Consider the following 19,673-nt stretch of genomic DNA (forward strand, 5'->3'; position numbering starts at 1 on the left):
ATGTTAAACACAGAGTTACCATTTGACCTAGCAATTCCACTCCTACGTATATACCCAAGAGAAATAAAAATATATGTCCACACAAAAACTTGTACATCAGTGTCCACAGCAGGATTATTTATGATAGCCAAAGGGGGAAAACCACCCAAATGGCCCATCAGCTGATGTATGGATCAATACAATGTGGTATATCCACATAATGGAATATTAACGGGCCTTAAAAATGAAGTACTGATGTATCTACAATATGGATGAACTTTGAAAACACTATGCTTAGACCAAGAAGCAGTCACAAAAGACCACATATGGTAGGATTCCATTTATATGAAATGTCCAGAACAGGCACTTCTATAGAGATAGAAGGTAGATTGGTTGTTACCTAGGGCTAGGGATGGATGGGGTTGAAAGCTAACATATACAGGGTTTCTTTTTTTGGTGATGAAAATGGCTGAAAGTTTCTTGTGGTGATGGTTGCACAACTCTGTGAATATACTAAAACGCACTGAATTGTACACTTTAAACTGGTAAATTGTATGGTATGTGAATTATATCTCAATAAAGCTGTTACCAAAAAATGCATTCTATTAATCTGCTGAAACATCTAAAATCAGAATGTTAGTCTTTTTTTCTTTTATTTAAAAAAATGCTTATTTATTTATTTTGAGAAAGAGAGAGAGAGAGAGCACGTGCGCACATGTGGGAGAGAGAGACAGGGAGACAGAGAATCCCAAGCAGGCTCCATGCTGTCAGCACAGAGTGCAATGTGGGGCTCAATCCAGGTAAAGTTACTGATCTCCCTCTTCCTCAGTTTCCTCATCTGTAAAAGGAGAGAGGGTGATTGCCTCAAAGGGAAGGGTTGTGGCCAAGGTTAAATTAGAAAAACATCAAGAATTTAACACCAGGTCCAGCATATAATGAACACTCAAGCCATAGAATTTGAGACCAAAAAAAAAAAAAAAAGTGTAGGGGGGGGAATTCCTAAAGTTGTCCCTAAAAACTCTAACCAAATGCTTATTGTTTGAATTTCTTATAATACAGGTTACCTGTGTCACTCAACTAAAATAGTAACTGCGAACCCAAAACTGCTCTTAAAAAGTAAGGTTATTTTAAAAAATAGGATAAACCTTTTTCTAAGTTTCGTAAGATTTAATTTTCTCTACCTGTATTCCTCTACTCCTTGTTCTAAATGAGGAAATGGGCATAAAAAAATGACATGAGTTACCCAAGAAGACTAATAAATCATTCAAGCCTTACCTCTGCTTGTAATGGTGTCTCCAACTTTTACTACTAGATGGTCCCAGTTTCTGGATCGCTCACTTAACGCTCACTCCTTCAATAACTGAGTACTTACTATGTGTCAGTTACCAAGTTATGCTGAGGATACTAGGTGAATAGTCAGATGCAGCCCTGCCTTTAACAGGACTTCATGTCGAGTTACATTACACTTGAACTGTTTGTCAACTTCTCCCATTGACAGAACTCCTTGAGGCCAGAGAACTCAAGTACTTGATGAACAATGGGGCACCTGGCTGGCTCAATGAGTGGCACATACAACTCTTGATCTCAGGGTCATGAGTTTGAGCCCCACATTGGGGGTAGAGTTTACTTTAAAAAAATTAGAAATATTTTTTTAAATTATAATGGCAATTAAAATAACAATACCTACCCTTTAGTCATTTTACCCAGATCATGTTATTTACTCCTCACTAATCCTGCAAGGCATATACTATCACCCTCATTTTACAGATAAAGAACTGAGAGTCAGAGAGGTTAACTAACTTGGCCAGGGCCACACAGCTAGAAACGAATGCATAAATGAACAAATGAATAAACTGTTAGCACCACTAACAATTTTATACACGTGATAGGAAAGAATGTTCATTTCACCATATTATTTATGTAATTGAGCCTGTGTTTAGCACTGAGAAAGTGCACATTTGGAAATTGTTGAAACTTATCTACATAGCTGCCAAAAGTAATTTGAGTATCTCAGAGACATTCTAGAAATAAAAAATACTTATGCTGCACTTTACAATCACTAATCCATGCAAATAGCTTGTGAAGTGGCTATCGTTCTTTCTATAAATAAGGAGAAAATGGCCACACTGTGCCCAAAGGCTACCAGATCATATCTTAGGGGGCTGTCTCACAAAGCTACAAAACAATGTCGATCCATATGTTTGGGGGAAAGTACATACCAAGGGTAAGCAAAAAGGCTGAAAATCTATGATGTTTCCTAAAAACACAAATTAGATTCCATAAAATAGCAGTGGTATAATGGTAATCTGCACATCTTAGCAGGGTTAGAGATCTCATAATTGAATTAATAACATCAAGAGTATCTTAATACAACATTAGAATCTGCATATAGCTAGGCAGTAATACTTCCATCCTAGATTTAAATACACCAAGATACTCTAAACTCAGGGTTAAAATTAAAAGCCTGAAATACAGACTCAACATAGTATAGTTTGGATATTATTAAACTACACAGAGAACACAATCATCATTCCAAACTGTAAATGATTCAAATATTCAAAACAGTGGCAACAAAGCAAAAAAAAAAAAAAAAGTGTACTAAAAGAAATAAAAAAGACTGGAATGCTACAATGAAATAATGTACACTTTCATAGAAAAAAATGGGCTTAAGTACAATAAAGGAATCATTTCTTACTGTGAATGGATGTGGACAACTAAAAAAAAAGCCAATGAACAAATGTAGTTGGGGAGGGGCGGGGGGGAGGGATGTGAAAGAAGAGGAGACTACTACACTCAATCAATGGGGACCCAAAACCTTGAGACAAGGAAGGATACATGCAGTTCCCTGTGGGGAAGGGATTTAAGAATATAAGAATGGTTTGACTACTGTTAAGAACTTAAAGTAAATTTAAAGTATCTAAAATTTACCATATCATTTCATTAAAGGCTTCCATTTAATTGACAGTTATGCACCAAGCAGAGGAATGAAAAGTACCTAATCTTAGGAAAACCAAATGGTTTTACCTTAAAGCCAGCCATCAAAATCTGCAACACACAATTATAATGAAAAAGAAACCTGTTCCTTCTTCTTTTTACCCTAAATACATTGGCGTAGAGATAGATTTACAGAGAAATAGTATATTACCAACATGCACAGAAATGAGGCCAGACCTTGCTTTTCAGTTACACCATAATTGATATTGAACATTATATTCATTTTGATAAATGCTTTAAATTGTCTGTTATAAACAAGCCTTCTTTTTAATCTTCCACCACAGTGTTGGCATTTTACATTATTGATCCTCCCCACTTTAAAACTTCTGTGATGTCCAGCTATCCTGACTCTTGTAGCTCTGTGAGTTTTAGAGCAAACCACAGCTCCCTAGTTCGGTTACCTGTGAAGAACTCATTCACTCAGTTTTACTTCCCACACCTTCACATTCCAGACCTCTCAACCAAACTCCAGGCCAGCATTTCCAGCAATGTCTACTTAGAAATGGCTTGCACTCAACTCAAAGCTACAGTACCAATCCATACCATGGAATACGGGGCAGCAGTTTAAGGGGAGACAGAGTTCGACAGACATAGATGGATACGGAAAGGTCAGCAGAGACAGTATTTTTCTATGGAAAATTAGTATTTCAGCATAGTGTGCAAATATGATCCCATTCAGGTTTTTTTTAAGTTTATTTATTTTGAGAGAGAGTGAGAGCAAGAGAGATCAGGGGAGGGGCAGAGAGAGAAGGAGAGAGAGAATCCTAAGGAGGCCCCGCACCAATGCACGGCTTGAACTCACAAACTGTGAAATCATGATCTGAGCTGAAACCAAAGAGTCGCAAGATTAACTGACTGAGCCACCCAGGTGCCCCATCCGATTCAGTTTTTTAAACAAAACCTTCCAGAAAGATGTACAAGAACTGGACAATGGTTACCTCTGGAGAATGGGGCTATGGATGGTGGGAGAGTGGATGGAGAGAGGCTTATTTACCTTTGTACAGTCTATATTTTAAAATTAATTTTATAATCTATTTTATAAGACTAGTTACTTTATAAAGAGAAAGTAATAGAAAATTATTACATCTCAACATTGCAAATACATATTAACTTCCATTAAGTCAAACTGGCTTCGGACACTAAATCCTCCTGGTATAGAAAGACAGAGAGATTCTCCCTGTACTGACTTGGGGCTCTATGACCAATCATACCATAATATCATAATGGCCATCAGGGTAATTACATTTTACTCAGTTGAAAGAGCAGATACCAAGACACTGGGTGGCCCCTGGAGAGAAAGAAAAGAGAGCAGGTCCTAGCACCTTGAACCCTGTAGCATGAATTCAGAGCCATGGGTGGTGGTTTTAGAATCTGCACTGTCAGTTGCAACTAAAACATAAAACCAAAAATGCCCGAGCTGCACACCCCCTCGGCTTGTTGGCCGGGGTCAGGTACCTGCTGTGCAGCGGTAACTCAGTCACTTGACTAGACACTGACAACCCAGCAGCTGCGGTTCAGTATATGTTTTTCAGAGTCCGTGAGAACTGATCTCAGGACTTTTAGCACAGGATATAGGAATAACCACCCCGTGGTAACCACCCCACCCTCACTCCCAACAAACACCTATCTCTGAAACCTCATTACTTCTGGTGTGGCAAGTTAGAGGAGGACTTAACCAACTATTCTGGTTGTTGGCACAAGGCAATTGAAAGGAAAAACTTGGAAGAGTAAAAGGGGTAGAGGAAGTTCCAAAACAAATTATATTTTGGATGGATGGGCAAGATTCTGTATTTCCATTTCTAAAGAATGTGTACACTTATCAGTTTGGTGACAAACACCAATATTGCGTTAAAGAGAAAGACAAAAAGTAAAAATAGATAAAACAATGAATGGCAGTATGGAACCTCTAATAAAGAGATAAGAAATATAACTAGAAAGTTGAACGATTAAAATCTGCCATAAATAGGAGTGCCTGGGTGGCTCCATCGGTTGAGCATCCAACTCTTGATTTTGGCTCACATCATGATCTCAGGGTTTGTGAGTTTGAACCCCGCGTTAGGCTCTGTGCTGACAGTGTGGAGCCTGCTTGGGATTCTCTGTCTCCCCTTTCTCTCCACCCCTCCCTCCCTCTCTCTCTAAAAATAAATAAACTTTAAAAAATAAAATAAATTTTTAAAATCTGCCATAAATAAAGTCTGAAAATGAAGGCCTGGGCCTTCCTTGAAAGAAACCCAATGCAGCATTTTTCACAACTGGAATCAGCAGCAGAATGCCACATGAAATGCATGGACTTTAGAACCAGTTGGAATTGCATGTGATCTGGGGCAAGTTACCCCTCTCTGAATCTCAGTGTTTTCTGTAAAACAGGTATAATCAGAGGAGATAATATATGTAAAATGCCTAACATTAGAAGAAATAAATGTCAATACCCCTCATGAAGTAAGCATGAGGGGTATAAAAAATTTTTTTTGTTTTTACTTTGAAACAAGCTTATGTCAAAGTTCTTTTAAACGGCGCTTCTGGCAAATTTAAAATGTGAAAACATCTGCAAAAATGCAGTAACTCAAGAACAATCTCAGAAAGTAAGGCATACTTGCTTCTTTTATTTATTGGTCAGAGCTACAACTGGAGATGGTAAAAGAATTTTCAATTTAAAAGAAATATCCAGGAACACAATTTAAGGGCACATTAGAGAGACAGTTTGTCCGGTGAAACCATTGCAGATCCAAGGTGAAAATGGAGGGAGGAGTGAGCTGTTCATGTCAAGGACACAGAAGCATGTCAGAGTCGTGGAAGGTAAGGGAGACACAGGGAAGTATTTATACAGACAATGTGCAAGTGACACTTCAGAAACTCCAAGTCCTAAGACAGTCTGTAAAAAGTGAACATGAGGAGACTCTGAGAAAGTTGTTCACACACAGAAAAGCCAATGAGTAGCTCAGTTCCCTCTAAAATGGTCCCAGAAGCAAACTCCATCATCAGAAATCAACGCTGCTTACCTACTCCCAAAAAGGTCTGCCATGTGCAGGAATCCACCACCGTGTTTAACAGGTTTTTCTTCCATGGAACTCCGGTTAAACCCCCTTGGCTTGACTCTTTCTGGGCCACCAGCAGGCTAGCTGGCGACTGTGTTTCTTATACCTCATGTGATTGTCACTCGGATCAACCCCTTCTTTCATGAAACATCTACTCATTTCTGGAAAATTCCTGGTTTCTTCAGGCTCACACTTTCCCAAACATTAAAAACTAATTTGCCTATAATGACTAGATAAAATTTCCCAGAAAGATGTTCCAACATATTGTAATGTTCCCCTTTGTGGGTACTGGAAACCATTATCAGTGGGCCAATCAATATATGCGAAAGCCATAGTAATAACTAAAAATACTAAAGCTGAGTTTTTCTTCGTGTTAAATTATATACCTTACAAATTATTAACCCAGCATTTACATAAAGGCTGCATTTAACTCAATTCTCTGGTAAACAGTGTTACTGGGATGTCAAGTATGGAATTTAAACTATATAAGCAACATAACCATACTCTTTTAATAGAGTATATGTGCAAACACAATCTGTACTAAACTGATAAATCTCTTAATATTAAACTAAGTCACTCTAGTGGACAGCCATCATCAACTGCTATTGAAGCAATCCCCATTCCGGGTTGTTCCAAACATCAGTCACTGTGTTAGCATTACACAGATGAGCATCATAAATCAATGCGAATCTTAAAAGACCCAAGAAATCAAAGCCAAACACAGGCTGAAACAAAATTCTTACACAACAAGGCTCAGAAACACAGCATAGAGAAGATAAAACTCATATTTGGGTCTCTTGGCTTCAATACCTCCCCAAAAAATATTCTACTTTTCAAAAACTGTAAGCCTCTGAAAAGCCAGTCCCAAAATATTACATACATAACCTAAGTTTTAAACCAATGACTCAATCGTAACTGCATATCAGAATCACTTAGAGAGCTCCCAAAAAATACCAATGTCCAGCACCCACCCCCAGAGATTCTGATTTTATTGCTCTGACACAGGGCTCTGGCATTGATCTTTTTTAAAAGCTCCCCTGGTGATTCTAATATGCAGCCAGGTGGAGATCCACTGCTTTAAACGAATACAGCCTTTTGGGACAATAATTGCTCTGAGGTTGATAAACATGCTTTTTGCCTTTTAATGAGATTTTATTAAAACTAGTCAACTCATTCCATAGTCAATGAGCAACTGTTACATTGCAGGCACTGTGTTAAGTAATGGAGAAAGATATATATGTTCCCTGCCTTCAAGAAGTTCCTTGTTAACTAGGTAGAGAGACTCATAAATAAGAAACTGTAATTAAATATAAGTGTTCTCAAGGTACAAGCAAATTCAGCATGCTTCACAAACTTCCATGTCATCCCTGAGCAGGGGGTCACGCTGCATCATTTCAATTTTAGTATGTGTCCTACCGAAGCAGGAAAGTCAGAAGTTACAGGTTACTAAGAACCCTAAAAAATGAGGGTAAATATTCACCCTCCACAAGGTGAAAACGGTGTGCATTTTGCTATTCTCTTTCACAGAAACTGCTGTACCATGAAGGTAGGTATTTGTGTGTTTTAATCTGGATGAATCTTCTTAAAATTTCCTTCACGGAATATTACTGATTGTACACTTATCTCTAAAACTCTACATTTGCAAAAGATGCAGTGAATAATCATGACATAAAAATTAGCCAACTTCCTGCATTAGCGTAAAAACCTTTCTTTTCCACTAATTGCTATATCTTACTAAGACAAGAAGTTTTGGGGCTATGATAAGGTCCCATCATTGGTGATGCGATTTGTTTTAGTCACTTGAAAGATGTTACACAGGAAAATGTTATGGAAACAATAGGCATTCGAAGGAGCTTTTGTAAGACTTTCAAAAACAAGAAACACAAGGGGAAAGAGTTTAATTTTTTAAAATACGATATGCCATCCTCCCAATATTCATAATGAATCAGGCACATGATTCCCTCCAAGACAGTGGATGAGTGAGTGAGTGGATAAGAAGTGAGGTAGGGGAGTGAGTGGGTGCTCAATTCATCTTGAAAATTGAAATCCATTTTAAAGTATCTCAGTGGAAATTTAAACCTATTAAGACCTAAGGTCAAAAACAATTCGTGATACTAATTTGGGATAAAAGAAAATCACAATTCTAGAGAACCTGGATAGAAATCAACAAAAAGGCTTCCACTACAAGTGAACAGCTTCAAGACCTTTCTGTGTAAATCTGGAGTTGAACAAATTCTAAGTTAAAATGTATGCTGTCAAGGTCCCTGCAAGAAAATCTCAAGTGAATTTCAATTTCCAGATCAATATATGCTGAGACAATTTACCGGAGAAACCTTCAACCTTTACACAGGGTGAGGAACATTATCATTACATTCTTTACCATGAAGGCTACCTTGAATTCATTATCTCACGAAATGGCATATTATAAATGGCACTGACCAAGTCCAATTTTGTAGGCTATGAATGAGATTTCACGTTCACAATCGTTAAGGTAGCCACAGCGTGCCTATCACCTCAGAATTAGCTTGCTCTCCCTCCTTATGCAGTTCTGAAGCAACAGAAAAGATGAATTTAGTTCTACCAGAGGTGTTTCCTGAAAACATTCTATCAGTTATAAGCCAGCAGAATACTGATTGTGCCGTGATGCTGACCACTTCTTTTTGATACCTAAAGAGATCACATCATCAGTCTTCCAGACCTTAAGGAATCAGAACTGGTTACTAACATTGATCCAATGACGGTTACATTCCGTCATCACAATATAATTAACATTTTAATTTCACATATTCCAATTATGACTTTGCTGGCTCATTTAAAGCAAATGTAACTAAGACACAACAAATATCACTCACCCACACGGTCGTTTGGGAGCTTTTGGGAAACACCTAATTTACCTCACCTGGGTGCTAAGAATGAAGCAACCAAGGAGATTTTTTTTTTTTTTTAACGTATTTGTCTCTATGGAACGGTGCTATCCACATACGCCTATGGAGCACCTGAAATGTAGCTAGTCCAACTGAGAAACTGAATTTTGAATTTTATTTAATTTTAATTAATTACAATTTAAATTTAGAAAGAGATATCGATTAGGTTATTAGAAAACTTTTAGATATGTTTGAGAAAACTTGGGTGTGTGAATCTACTTTTGCAAATGCAAATGTCATGAAATCTAATACAGATCAAGCATTTCCGATGAAAATTTAGCTTAGTGTCAGAGCTGAGATGTGTTGTTAGTGTAAAATACACACTGGATTCCAAAGACTGAGCACAAAAGAAAGAAAGGATGTAAAATATCTCATAAATAATTTCTACACTGAATACGTGTTGAAGTGCTAACAGTTTTGGGTCTACTGGCTTAAATAAAATATTTTATTAAAACCGACTGCACCTATTTGCTTTTAATTTTTTTAATGCGGCTATTGCAAAATTTACATATGCAAAATTTTTGCCTATAAAATTACATATGTGCCTTGCATTATATATCTTTTGGACAGCGCTGCTCTCGAGCACTTCCACAAACACTTTACCAGGGCGCATTTGGATATCCTTCTTCTAGTAGACAGGCTGGTCATGTAACAATAGGGGCAAGGAGTAACATGTCCTTGTACCAATTGGGTCTGAGGAAAGTGTGTAGCCAGCTCTACCCATAATTTCACCATGTGAGGCAACACTGTAATACCTCAACATAGAAGAAAAAAAAATGAGTTATCAGCACTTAAACAAATTGAAATCCAGTACTGCAGACAACTTAAAAGGGATACAGTCAACTGCTCTAAGGTCTTGGTTTCATTTCCCAACTGCGGACCTTAAAATAAACAATAAAGCACCGCTTCCAAAAAGAGGTAAAATATTTCAACGGTAGCTACCCAGCAATCCTTCATAAAGGAGCAAAAATTGCTCTTAAATCTGATCTCAACTTCTAAAGGCACAGAATACACGCTGAACTAGGAAATCAACTTCAGATCGCCAGCCTTTGCCTCACAAACAAATTAGCAGGATTGTGCACTTGGAATACTGTTTGACAAGAATGAAAAGGAAACTATTCAAAACAGATTTAAGGAATGGACAATTAGATGAGGAACTGCAGATTTAATTCTCAATCAGCACTGTGATTAATCTGATTCCCTGCTTTTCCCTAGTGTAATTATACAACACAGATGAAAGGATGAGCATTTGGACTGTCAGTTCTATATTCTAGACCAGCCCGGTGACTCAAAGCAGACGGCTCTGCCACACGAACCACCACCATCCCAACAACAGTCGAGGGAAGCCTCGAACACTGATTTAACAGTCATTGCATAACGAGGCATTAAAAATTCGGATACCCCCCAACTCTTTCCACGCTGGCCTACACCGGGTAAGGAATTTGCTGAAACTGAACGCACCCCGTCTGAAAATGACCCTGTCCAATCCGGGCATGGGGTGAACACAAAGACATCTATCTAATATCCTGCACAATAGACACACACCCCACAATTAAAAACCCTGGACGTTCTCTCTCTATCGGTCCATGCAAGCAAAGGAAATGCAAGCTGCTCTTTTCCTTAATGGTCTGTGGTACACGCAAGGTAACAATAACCCCAACTGTTCCCAGGAAGCAACTATAAAATCGGGGCTGCCACGTCCCTGTGCAACCGTCAGATAAAATGCAGACAGCGGATTTCGGCCGGCTGCACGCTTCGTGGGGTGGCCGACCTCGGCTCGGTGACTTCTACGGCTGGCTGAGAACCCCCGGGACCCCCGCCCGGCAGGAGGTCCAGGTACACGTCTATAAATACGCCCGGGTGAGGAGGACGAGGGAGGCGGAGGGGAGGAGGGCAGGGGGCAGGCCCGGAGCGGGTGCCGGTGCGGGAGGACCCGGGCATCACTGAAATGCATTTTTCCACACTCCCGCTCCCTCGCGTAGCGACTCACTTGCCGATCACCTCGCACAGCTCGTACACATCCTCGAACAGCACGTCGTCGTCGGCCATGGTCCGGAGGGGACAGCGGCCGCAGCGTGGAGGGCTCCGAAAACGGGGGTGGGGGCGCCAAAGAGCTCAGTGCCCGGCCCCTGGCTCTCCTCCCCTCAGGACCCGCGAGCCCTCGGTGCTGAGGACGCTCGAGTGGGGCTGCGAGGCCCGGAGACTGCGGCGCCTTCCTCTGCGGGCGACCGCCCCGGCGCGGGCGGCGGGGCCGGGGCGCGGGAGCGAGGGCGGCCCGGGCCCGGCGCCGCCCGCCCGCCCGCTGCTCCTCGCGCTGCTCGGGCCGCGCTGCCCGGCGTGTGGATCTTCGGGGACCGCGCGGCGCCGCGCTCTCCGCCCGTCAGCCCGCGCGGGCCGCGAGGCCGCGACCGCTCCCTCTGCCGAGGCTGGCTCCGGCGAGGCGCGGGGCAGCTCGGGCTACAGGGGGGGCCGCGGCAGGACCATGGAGGGAGGATCGCCGCGGAGGGAGGTGGCGGCGGCAGATCGGCGCTGGGGACCAGGAGGCGGCGGCAGAGACGCTCCCTCCTCCTTCTCCTCCTCCCGCCGCCGCCGCCGCCCGCCTGAGAGTGGGAGGGGGCTTCGCGGGACTGGCTGTCTGTGCGGGCGGGAGCCCCGGCCACCGCCTTCAGCTCCTCCTCCTCCGCCCCAGCCGCCGACCAGCTCGCGAGCCCCGCGCACCCGCCTCGCGCACACACGCCCTCCTCCCCCTACGGCCGCGCGGCTTCCAGAACCACAGGCCCCGCCCACTCCAGCCCGTCGGGAGGCGGTGGCCGAGGGACCGGGAACGGGGCTGAGCGGCGCATGCGCGCGCCACGGGTCACGTCACGGCGAACGGGCGGGCGTCGGGGATCTAGAAGGGGCGGGGGGTCGGGCCGAGGGGCGCGCGGGCGCCAGCTGCTTAGGCGGGGGTCTGTGGGGTCGTCCCCTCCGCGACCGAGCAGCGGAAGGGGACCAGGGACAAAAGGTCCACGACCGAACGCACGTTCTTGGCTCTCCGCGGCGAGAGCCTCGAACCCTGGCCGCTCCCCTCTCTTCTTTTGTAACCGCAGGAAGCCTTTCCCGGTTTTTGCTGGGGAAAGACGCTGGGAAAGGTTCCTAATGAATGGGAAAAACAAGAAGAGAGGTGGAGAGGCTGTCATTCCAGACCCTGATGGGCGGCGGATGCTTTTAGTGCCACTGTACATTCCTTAATGAAAATGAGGACTGGGGAAGGAGAGTCGTCCACCTACAAGAAAAGGACTAAACAAAAACTATCCAGGAACGTGTGCACCAATGAGGAACAATTCGTAGAGACAGCCTCTCCGCATTCTGTCCCAAACTCAACGAATATCTGTCCAGCGCTTGCCCTCCGTAGAGACAGCCTAGAGAGAGGTCAGGAAGGCAGGGACAGAGACTTTAAGCCTCTTTTTCATCGCCTACCCCTACCCCGAAGCTTTCAGTGCCTACCCTGCTCCCTGTACTTCCTATAAATGTTAGACATGTCAGGATAAAAATGCAACTAGAGGGAGTGGATGCACAGGGTCAGCCAGGGAATGAGGTTCTGGGTGTTGCCGCTGTGCTAGGTTGTATTCAATATGAAGATTTCTGTTCAACTGAGCATGTGCAGAATGAGCCAACGCCATCAGACAGGTATATGCCTCAGTTAAGGACCAATAAAAAAAGTCTTTGTTCCTCTGCACAGCAGAAGTGCCCAATTAGTTCATATAAGTCAGCTTCTAGAAATCGTCCGGTAAAATTCTCGGTGCAGTAATAAAAAAAAAAAAAAAGAAAAAAAAAAGATAGTGTTTATCAAAGTGGGGGGGGGGTGGAGACAGCCTATTTTCACTTCAGAAACATTTTGTGCAGACCCTTGACCACTCCCTCAAGAGACTGAGAAATTTGCCAGTGCTAAGGATTTGAGTACTAAACACTTTTTAAAATGCAAATCAGAGGAAAAATATAATTGTATGAGAAGGTCTTCCCTCTTTCCCAAAAAGCTTGTGCATTCTCTAGACAAGGGAGCCTTAGAGCCTGAGAAACATTGCTTCTATTGAGGGTCCAGCAGTTTCAAGTCACTGTCACCCTAAGTTGGCATGTGCACTTGGTGTCAAATGAATAAGGCCATCACTCCATTCTGCCCTGAAGTGCCCAGTGACCCTCACAAGTCACGTTGCTGGCTTCACTTCCTCTTCCCAGCCCAAGTCTGAGTTATGCCAAGACTTATCACCTTCATTTTGGGGCTCGTTATCTTCCATAGGGGTCAATACTCAGAGGTAGAAAAGGACAGTTATAAAATAAAAGACAGTGCTTGGGGCACCTGGGTGGCTCAGTCACTTGAGCATCTGACTCTTGGTTTCAGCTCAGGTCATGATCCCAGGATAGTGGGATCAAGCCCCGTGTCAGGCTCTGCACTGAGCATGGAGCCTGCTTAAGGCTCTCTCTCTCTTTCTGTATCTCTCTCTCTCTCTCTAAAATAATAAAAAAGAAAAGAAAGTGGAGTTAAATAAAAAAGACAATTATAGAGACAGGGTTACACCCTGCATATGGAATCACAGCCAGCGTAGATCTGAAAAGAGCCTTAGACATCAGCCAGTCCAAATCAGTCATTTACAGATGTGGGGGATGTGATGGTTGCTCTCTCGGAAGCCATTCCACTCCTCCACCGTGAGGTAGCAGCTCTGGGTTTGATATGGGATTGTAACCACCTCACCTGGAGATTCATTAAACTAATAAATGCAACCCTCTTGCCACAATGATGGACCTATCTTAATCAGCTCTTGCATTCCGTGGTCACTGACCTTGAGAGGTTCAAGGTCTTCCAATCAGCACAAAGCTCAGGACTTTTCCCTTATGATCTCAAAACACTCTCTTTATCCCCACCCCACTGCCCCGACCCCTACATTGGCTTTGAACTTTTGCCATCAGACATCTTGTACCCATCAGGGTAGTCAGACCCAAGATGAAGGTGGAATTGGGGAGCGACAAGGTGGAGATGTCCTCAGTGACATTATCAATCTCTTGTTTAGCCAACTCTCTACACTTTCTGGTCACATAAGGCAATGAATTCCCTTATTGTTCAAACCATTTTGAGTTGAGTTTCCTGTTACTTTCACATAAAGTATCCTACAAATGGTACAACAGATGAGAAAAATGCAGAGACAAACATATGTCCATGGTCACATATTTCACTGAGCATCTCATCCGAATCTAGCTCTCCCAGCTCCCGGTGCGATATTTAGTCATACAGAAGTTCTCTGCAATACACATCCCTCAGAACTTGTAGCATGCATTGTGACTAGAGGTGGCTCGTCTCTACTTCTACAACTAAAATGACCGAAGCTTTTAAATGAAGTTAATTCTTCTCTGGGCTTCTTACAAAAATCTAATACTCTTGCAACAAATAAGTGCAAGTATAAATGGTCAGGTGTCCATAACCTGTTTTGGTTTAGTTTTCACAAAGAAAATGTTAAAGTAACTACATATATCTATTAGCTTGTGTTCAGATTTTTAAAATTTTTTTAATGTTTATTTATTTTTGGAAGAGAGAGAGACAGAGCATGAGCGAGGGAGGGGCAGAGAGAGAGGGAGACACAGAACCTGAAGCAGGCCCCAAGCTCTGAGCTGTCAGCTCAGAGCCCGACGCTGGGCTCAAACTCAGGAACCATGAGATAATGACCTGAGCCAAAGTCAGACGCTTAACTGACTGAGCCACCCAGGCTCCCCATGTTCAGATGTTTATACCTACATACAACAGCAGTTTAAACAAATGGCGGGGGGGCTTATCTTTCTCATAGAGCAAGAAGTCTGGAGGTGGGTTATTACTAACGCTGGATCAGCTACCCCACAGTATCATCAGTGGCCAGGTTCTTTCTTTCCACTCTGTGACCCTTGACATGTTAGCTTCTTATCCTCAGGCTTGTTCTGTCATCATCACAAGTGGCTGCTACAATTTCCAGCATCATACTGCATTCAGAGGCAGGAATCAGGAAGGCAACAAGGGTAGGCAAGGCCACTTTGGTCCCTCTCCCATCCCTTATTAGGGAAAGAAAATGTCTTTTTCCCATATCACTGGCCAGAGCAAAGTCACATGGCAGCTTCACCTGCTGGCGACGTGGATATCTGACTTTTCCTGCCTCCTCTTGGAGGCGGGCCAGAGAGAAACAGGTGGGGAATGGACTCCGGCAGCCAATCAGCAGTATTTCCAATATTAGGGAAATTATCAATGAAATAACTTTAGATCTTCATCATAATGTAGGTATACCTCAAGTATATAACTGATATAACTGTACTGAGATATATATATATATATATATATATATATATATATTTAAAAATTCAGAAACGTTAAAAAACCCATAAGGATGGAGTTGGTACTAGAGAAATTTGATTCTCAGATGTCAGTGAAAATCTGCAATGACTTTGAGGTACTGGCATTAGACATTCTCAGGTTGTTGGGCTCCCACATAATTTCAACATAACACAGATATAAAGGGGAATAACACACTCTAGAGAAATATTAGCATGAGTACAATACAAAGGTCAGTGTGGCATAGGGTTAATTTAGGCAATTCAGGGTTCAGCCTCATTCTGTAGCTATGATTGTTTAAGCACCTAAATTATTACTGAATTAATGAATAAAATTAAGAATGACACTGTTCTTAACCAGAATAAAGTTATTGCCTTGTGATATAAGCAGGATGCTCTAAGCTGAAATGACAGACACCATCAGTGTCTCCAGAAAAAGCTGCGTATACTAGGCTTATACCCTATCATACTGCGAATCGTTTATTTTATATTCATCTCCAATATCATGTTGCAAATCATTTATTTTATATTCATTCAATGAATGTCTATTCTAAGCACTGAGGTACAAATAAAGCAGACATGGTCTCTGCCCTTGCCAAATTTTGCTCTAAAAGGAAACAAGTAGCAGGCAAGTAATTACAGTGAAGAGTGACGGTCATTATGTTGTGGGAAGTATGGGGAGCTAATAGCAAGGGGACCTATAGGTCAGGGAAGGCCAACTGAGGAAATGTTTAAACTAAGACTGAAGAAAGGTAGAGAGAACAGCATTTGTGAAGTCCCAGAGGAGAGCAAGAGTATGCTCTTTCGGAGAAGTAGGTCATGGCTGAATCATAAGGTGTAGGAAGAAAGAGGTCAGAGGTGTTAGGGAAATAGGCAGGGGCCAGAAAGCAGAAGCTGTCAAACACCATTTTAAAGAGTTCACCCATAGGGCACCTGGGTGGCTCAGTCAGTTAAGCTTCTGACTCCTGGTTTTGGCTCAGGTCATGATCTCACGGTTCGTGGGTTGGAGCCCCACATCAGGCTGTGAGCTGACAGTGCAGGGCCTGCTTGGGATTCTCTCTCTCTCTCTCTCTCTCTCTCTCTCTCTCCCTCTCCCTCTCCCTTTCCCTCTCTCTGCCCCTCCCCTGCTCATCCTCTCTCTCTCAAAATAAATAAATAAAACTTAAAAAAAAAAAGAGTTCACCCACTAGAATACTGCAGATTTTAGTGGCACTAGAGTCTTACATGCAGACTGAGCCCCCCAAAGCTCCATGAATGAATGGAAATCTACACAAATACCTCTTCTCTTTGCACTTGGTGCACACTGTCCCCTCCCTTAGTTACTTTTAAAATACAGGTACTACTATAGTAAATATGAAATCCCTCCAATCATTTGAGCAGACACTGTAGGTGCTCCACTCAAATCTTCATTGATTCCTTTTACTACCTCTGTGTGTGCCCCTCCCCCAGCTTCAGCATGTTTTTGTTTCCAAAGCCCATGCCTGGGGCTTCAGACGACTTCCCACAAGTTAGTAGAATTATTTTGCCCACATGGAAGTACGTGGGCGTTTAGGTCTCACCTATCTGGCTATTTGTGCAGGAATGTGGAAGCCCAGTTACCTTCCCTGAGGGAGAAGGGACATCTTTGCAGGTTTACCTACCTGCCTGGGCTCCCCTTGGGAATAAGCCCACTGGGCTTTGTCTGGTTCCTGTCCCTCCCTCTCCTACTTCTTTCTCTCATTCCCTAACGGTTTCTCCCCGGGAGTTCTTCCTTAGCAAACCATTTTGAGCTATAACATGAGCAAACCATGGATCCTCTTATCAAGATCTGCTTTGGAGGGGCGCCTGGGTGGCTCAGTCCGTTAAGTGTCCGAGTTTGGCTCAGGTCGTGATCTCACAGGTTGTGAGTTCCAGCCCTGCAATGTGCTCTGTGCTGAGCGTTCAGAGCCTAGAGCCTGCTTTGGATTCTGTGTCTCCCTCTCTCTCTGCCCCTCCCCTGCTTGTACTCTGTCTCTCTCTCAAAAATGAATAAACATAAAAAAAAAAAAAAAAGGTCTGCTTTGGGGGAACCCAGCCTAAGACAATGGTGTTTCTCAAAGTGACAACCACACCTGAATCACCTGGGAGCTTATGAAAAATGTTCAAAATGTTGATTCCTGGGCTCTATCCATGACTCACTGTATCCAAATGTTCTAAAGCATATCACAGGAATCTGTACTTTTATACAGTCCCCAGGTGAGCCTTAAACACCTAAAATTAAGAACCACTGGTCCAACACTAGCCGCTGAATAAGCTCTCTGAAAAAAAGGAGCCCGTGCTGACTTCATCGCTAGGGTGGAGAAACCATAAGAAATGCAAAAGAACACTTCAGGGAGCAGAAATGAATCTGAATACAAATGCATTTCCTTCTGTGAAACTTTGTCTAAAGATTCATTTTACCCTTCTTCTTTTAATATCGCTGGACAAGTCACTGGAAACTTTTGTTTGACGGCAGAAACAAGATCGTCTTTGGACACAGCACAGTGCCCCTATACACTGAACATGTTATAGCTCAAAAGTTAGCCACTTAAGATCACAAGCATTCACTGGCCTCCTGGAGACTCAACATTGTGTTGCATGCTAATGGGGATTGCAATAGTCAGGTTTCTTTTGCTTGCAAGTGACAGAAGACCCAAACCAGCTTAAACAATACAGAGAATCTATTGGCTCACATAATGAAAACTTGAGATGTATGGTAGCTTCAGGTAAGGCTTGATCCAGGACTCAAATGATTCATTTCTTCCAGTCTTACCACTGTGCATCTATGGTACTGGCTTCATCTGTAGGTTCCACAAAGTGGCCCCCAGCGTTCCAGGCTTTCCTCCTGAAGAAGTAAAATAGATGCCACTGTTCCCGACTTCATCTCCTTTCAAATCAGCATCTAGGACAAAAGAAATGGAATGTTATCCAGCAGGTCCTGCCCATGTTCTAAGATTCACTCTCTCTCATTGGCCTGGTATGGAGGCACATGACCATCCCTGAACAACTCACTGTAGTGAGGGAATAAGAGTCACTGAATAATTTAACCAATCAGGGTCCACTCTTGAGCTGGGTGTGGGAATCAATCTCTTGGTTGAGAATAAAAAAAAAAAATAAAATAAGAAAAGTCTCCGAAGGAAAACCGGATACTTTGGGTAGGAGAAGGGCAGAATTAATGGCAAGAAAACTTCCTAGTTTTCCCAGTTACCTAAACACTGGCATTAACTTCATCTTAGCACTTCACCTCTTTCTCCATGTTCAGCTAGTTATCACATCCTGCTGATTTTTCTTTCAAAATTTCTTTTGGATTCTCTATTTCTTTTCCATTTCTTTAGTCTCCACCCCAATCCACTCTCCCATCAACTCATATTTAGATTGCCTCACTTTACTCACTAGGCTCCTGCCTCCAACTGCTTGTCCCATCCTGTTCACCATGGAAAGACCCAATTCAGGCCCATGAAAGAAAATTCTCAGCATCTAGAACAGTGCCCGGTGTGTAGTAGGCATTCAAAAGGTTAAATGGTGAATAAATGAATGAATGGCTTCATAGCCCTTATCATTTCCTGGAATTCTCTTTTATTTGTTCTGTGGATAGCCTTTCTTCTTCAACCCTTGAACCTAGAAATGGTCTAAAACATGTAAATACTTGCTTTTTTTTCTGTGAAAAAAAGCTGATTTTATTAAAGCACAGGGACAGGACCCATGGGCAGAAAGAGCTCAGTACTTTGTATATATTTGTTAAATAGATAAATGACTATGTTTCTTGAATTGGATTAGAGTCACTTATAATTAAGAAGAGATTGAAAAGCCAACAGAAGCAGTTAAAGTTGGTTGGATTCTGTTTTTAAGTTTATTTATTTATTTTGAGAAAGAGAGAGTGGGGGGCGGAGAGAATCCCAAGCAGGCTCTGCACCATCAGTACAGAGCCCAACTCAGGGCTCAGTCTCACGAACTGTGAGATCATGACCTGAGCTAAAACCAAGGGTCAGATACTTAACTGACTGAGCCACCCAGATGCCCCTAAAGTGGCTGGATTCTTGGGAAGAAAATGCACAATGGGATAAACAAGATTTTTATAGAGGAGGGGAGAGTCAACAGCATCAGAGCTGAAGACTTAACAAAGAGAATAGGGCATTGGATTCATTTCTACTAATTGAAAGTAGTTCAGCGAGCTATCTTTTGTGTAGAAAAATAAATTAAAATCTCAGATACATTTGGAATTTTGCCTTCTGTCTTAGCTATAAGAGATTTCAAAGGTAAAGTGGGAAATTAAATTGGTATCTCCTTAATTCCCTTTCCTGAGTTTCCTGGTGCTTTCTTCCCAGGTGGCTGCGGAACTATCATATTACATGGTAAAAACACACAATCAGCTGCAAAATGTCTAATGGGTGACTTATATTGCACCCAGCCCAGGCTAAGT

General features: G+C 42.5%; 1 protein-coding gene across 8 annotated transcripts in view; it reads right to left on the minus strand.

Moving 5' to 3' along the window:
* Positions 1–11,214, minus strand: part of CASK (calcium/calmodulin dependent serine protein kinase) — a 353,026-nt gene extending 341,812 nt beyond the window's left edge. For all 8 annotated transcript variants that reach the window (XM_049643727.1, XM_049643725.1, XM_049643728.1 and 5 more), the window contains exon 1: positions 10,923–11,214. In XM_049643727.1, coding sequence (XP_049499684.1) covers positions 10,923–10,981 — 59 coding nt within the window. In that variant the 5' untranslated portion in view covers positions 10,982–11,214. The remainder of the gene's footprint in view (positions 1–10,922) is intronic.
* Positions 11,215–19,673: the final 8,459 nt, after the last annotated feature.

Source organism: Panthera uncia, chromosome X (assembly GCF_023721935.1).
Source record: "Panthera uncia isolate 11264 chromosome X, Puncia_PCG_1.0, whole genome shotgun sequence".
Taxonomy (NCBI): domain Eukaryota; kingdom Metazoa; phylum Chordata; class Mammalia; order Carnivora; family Felidae; genus Panthera; species Panthera uncia.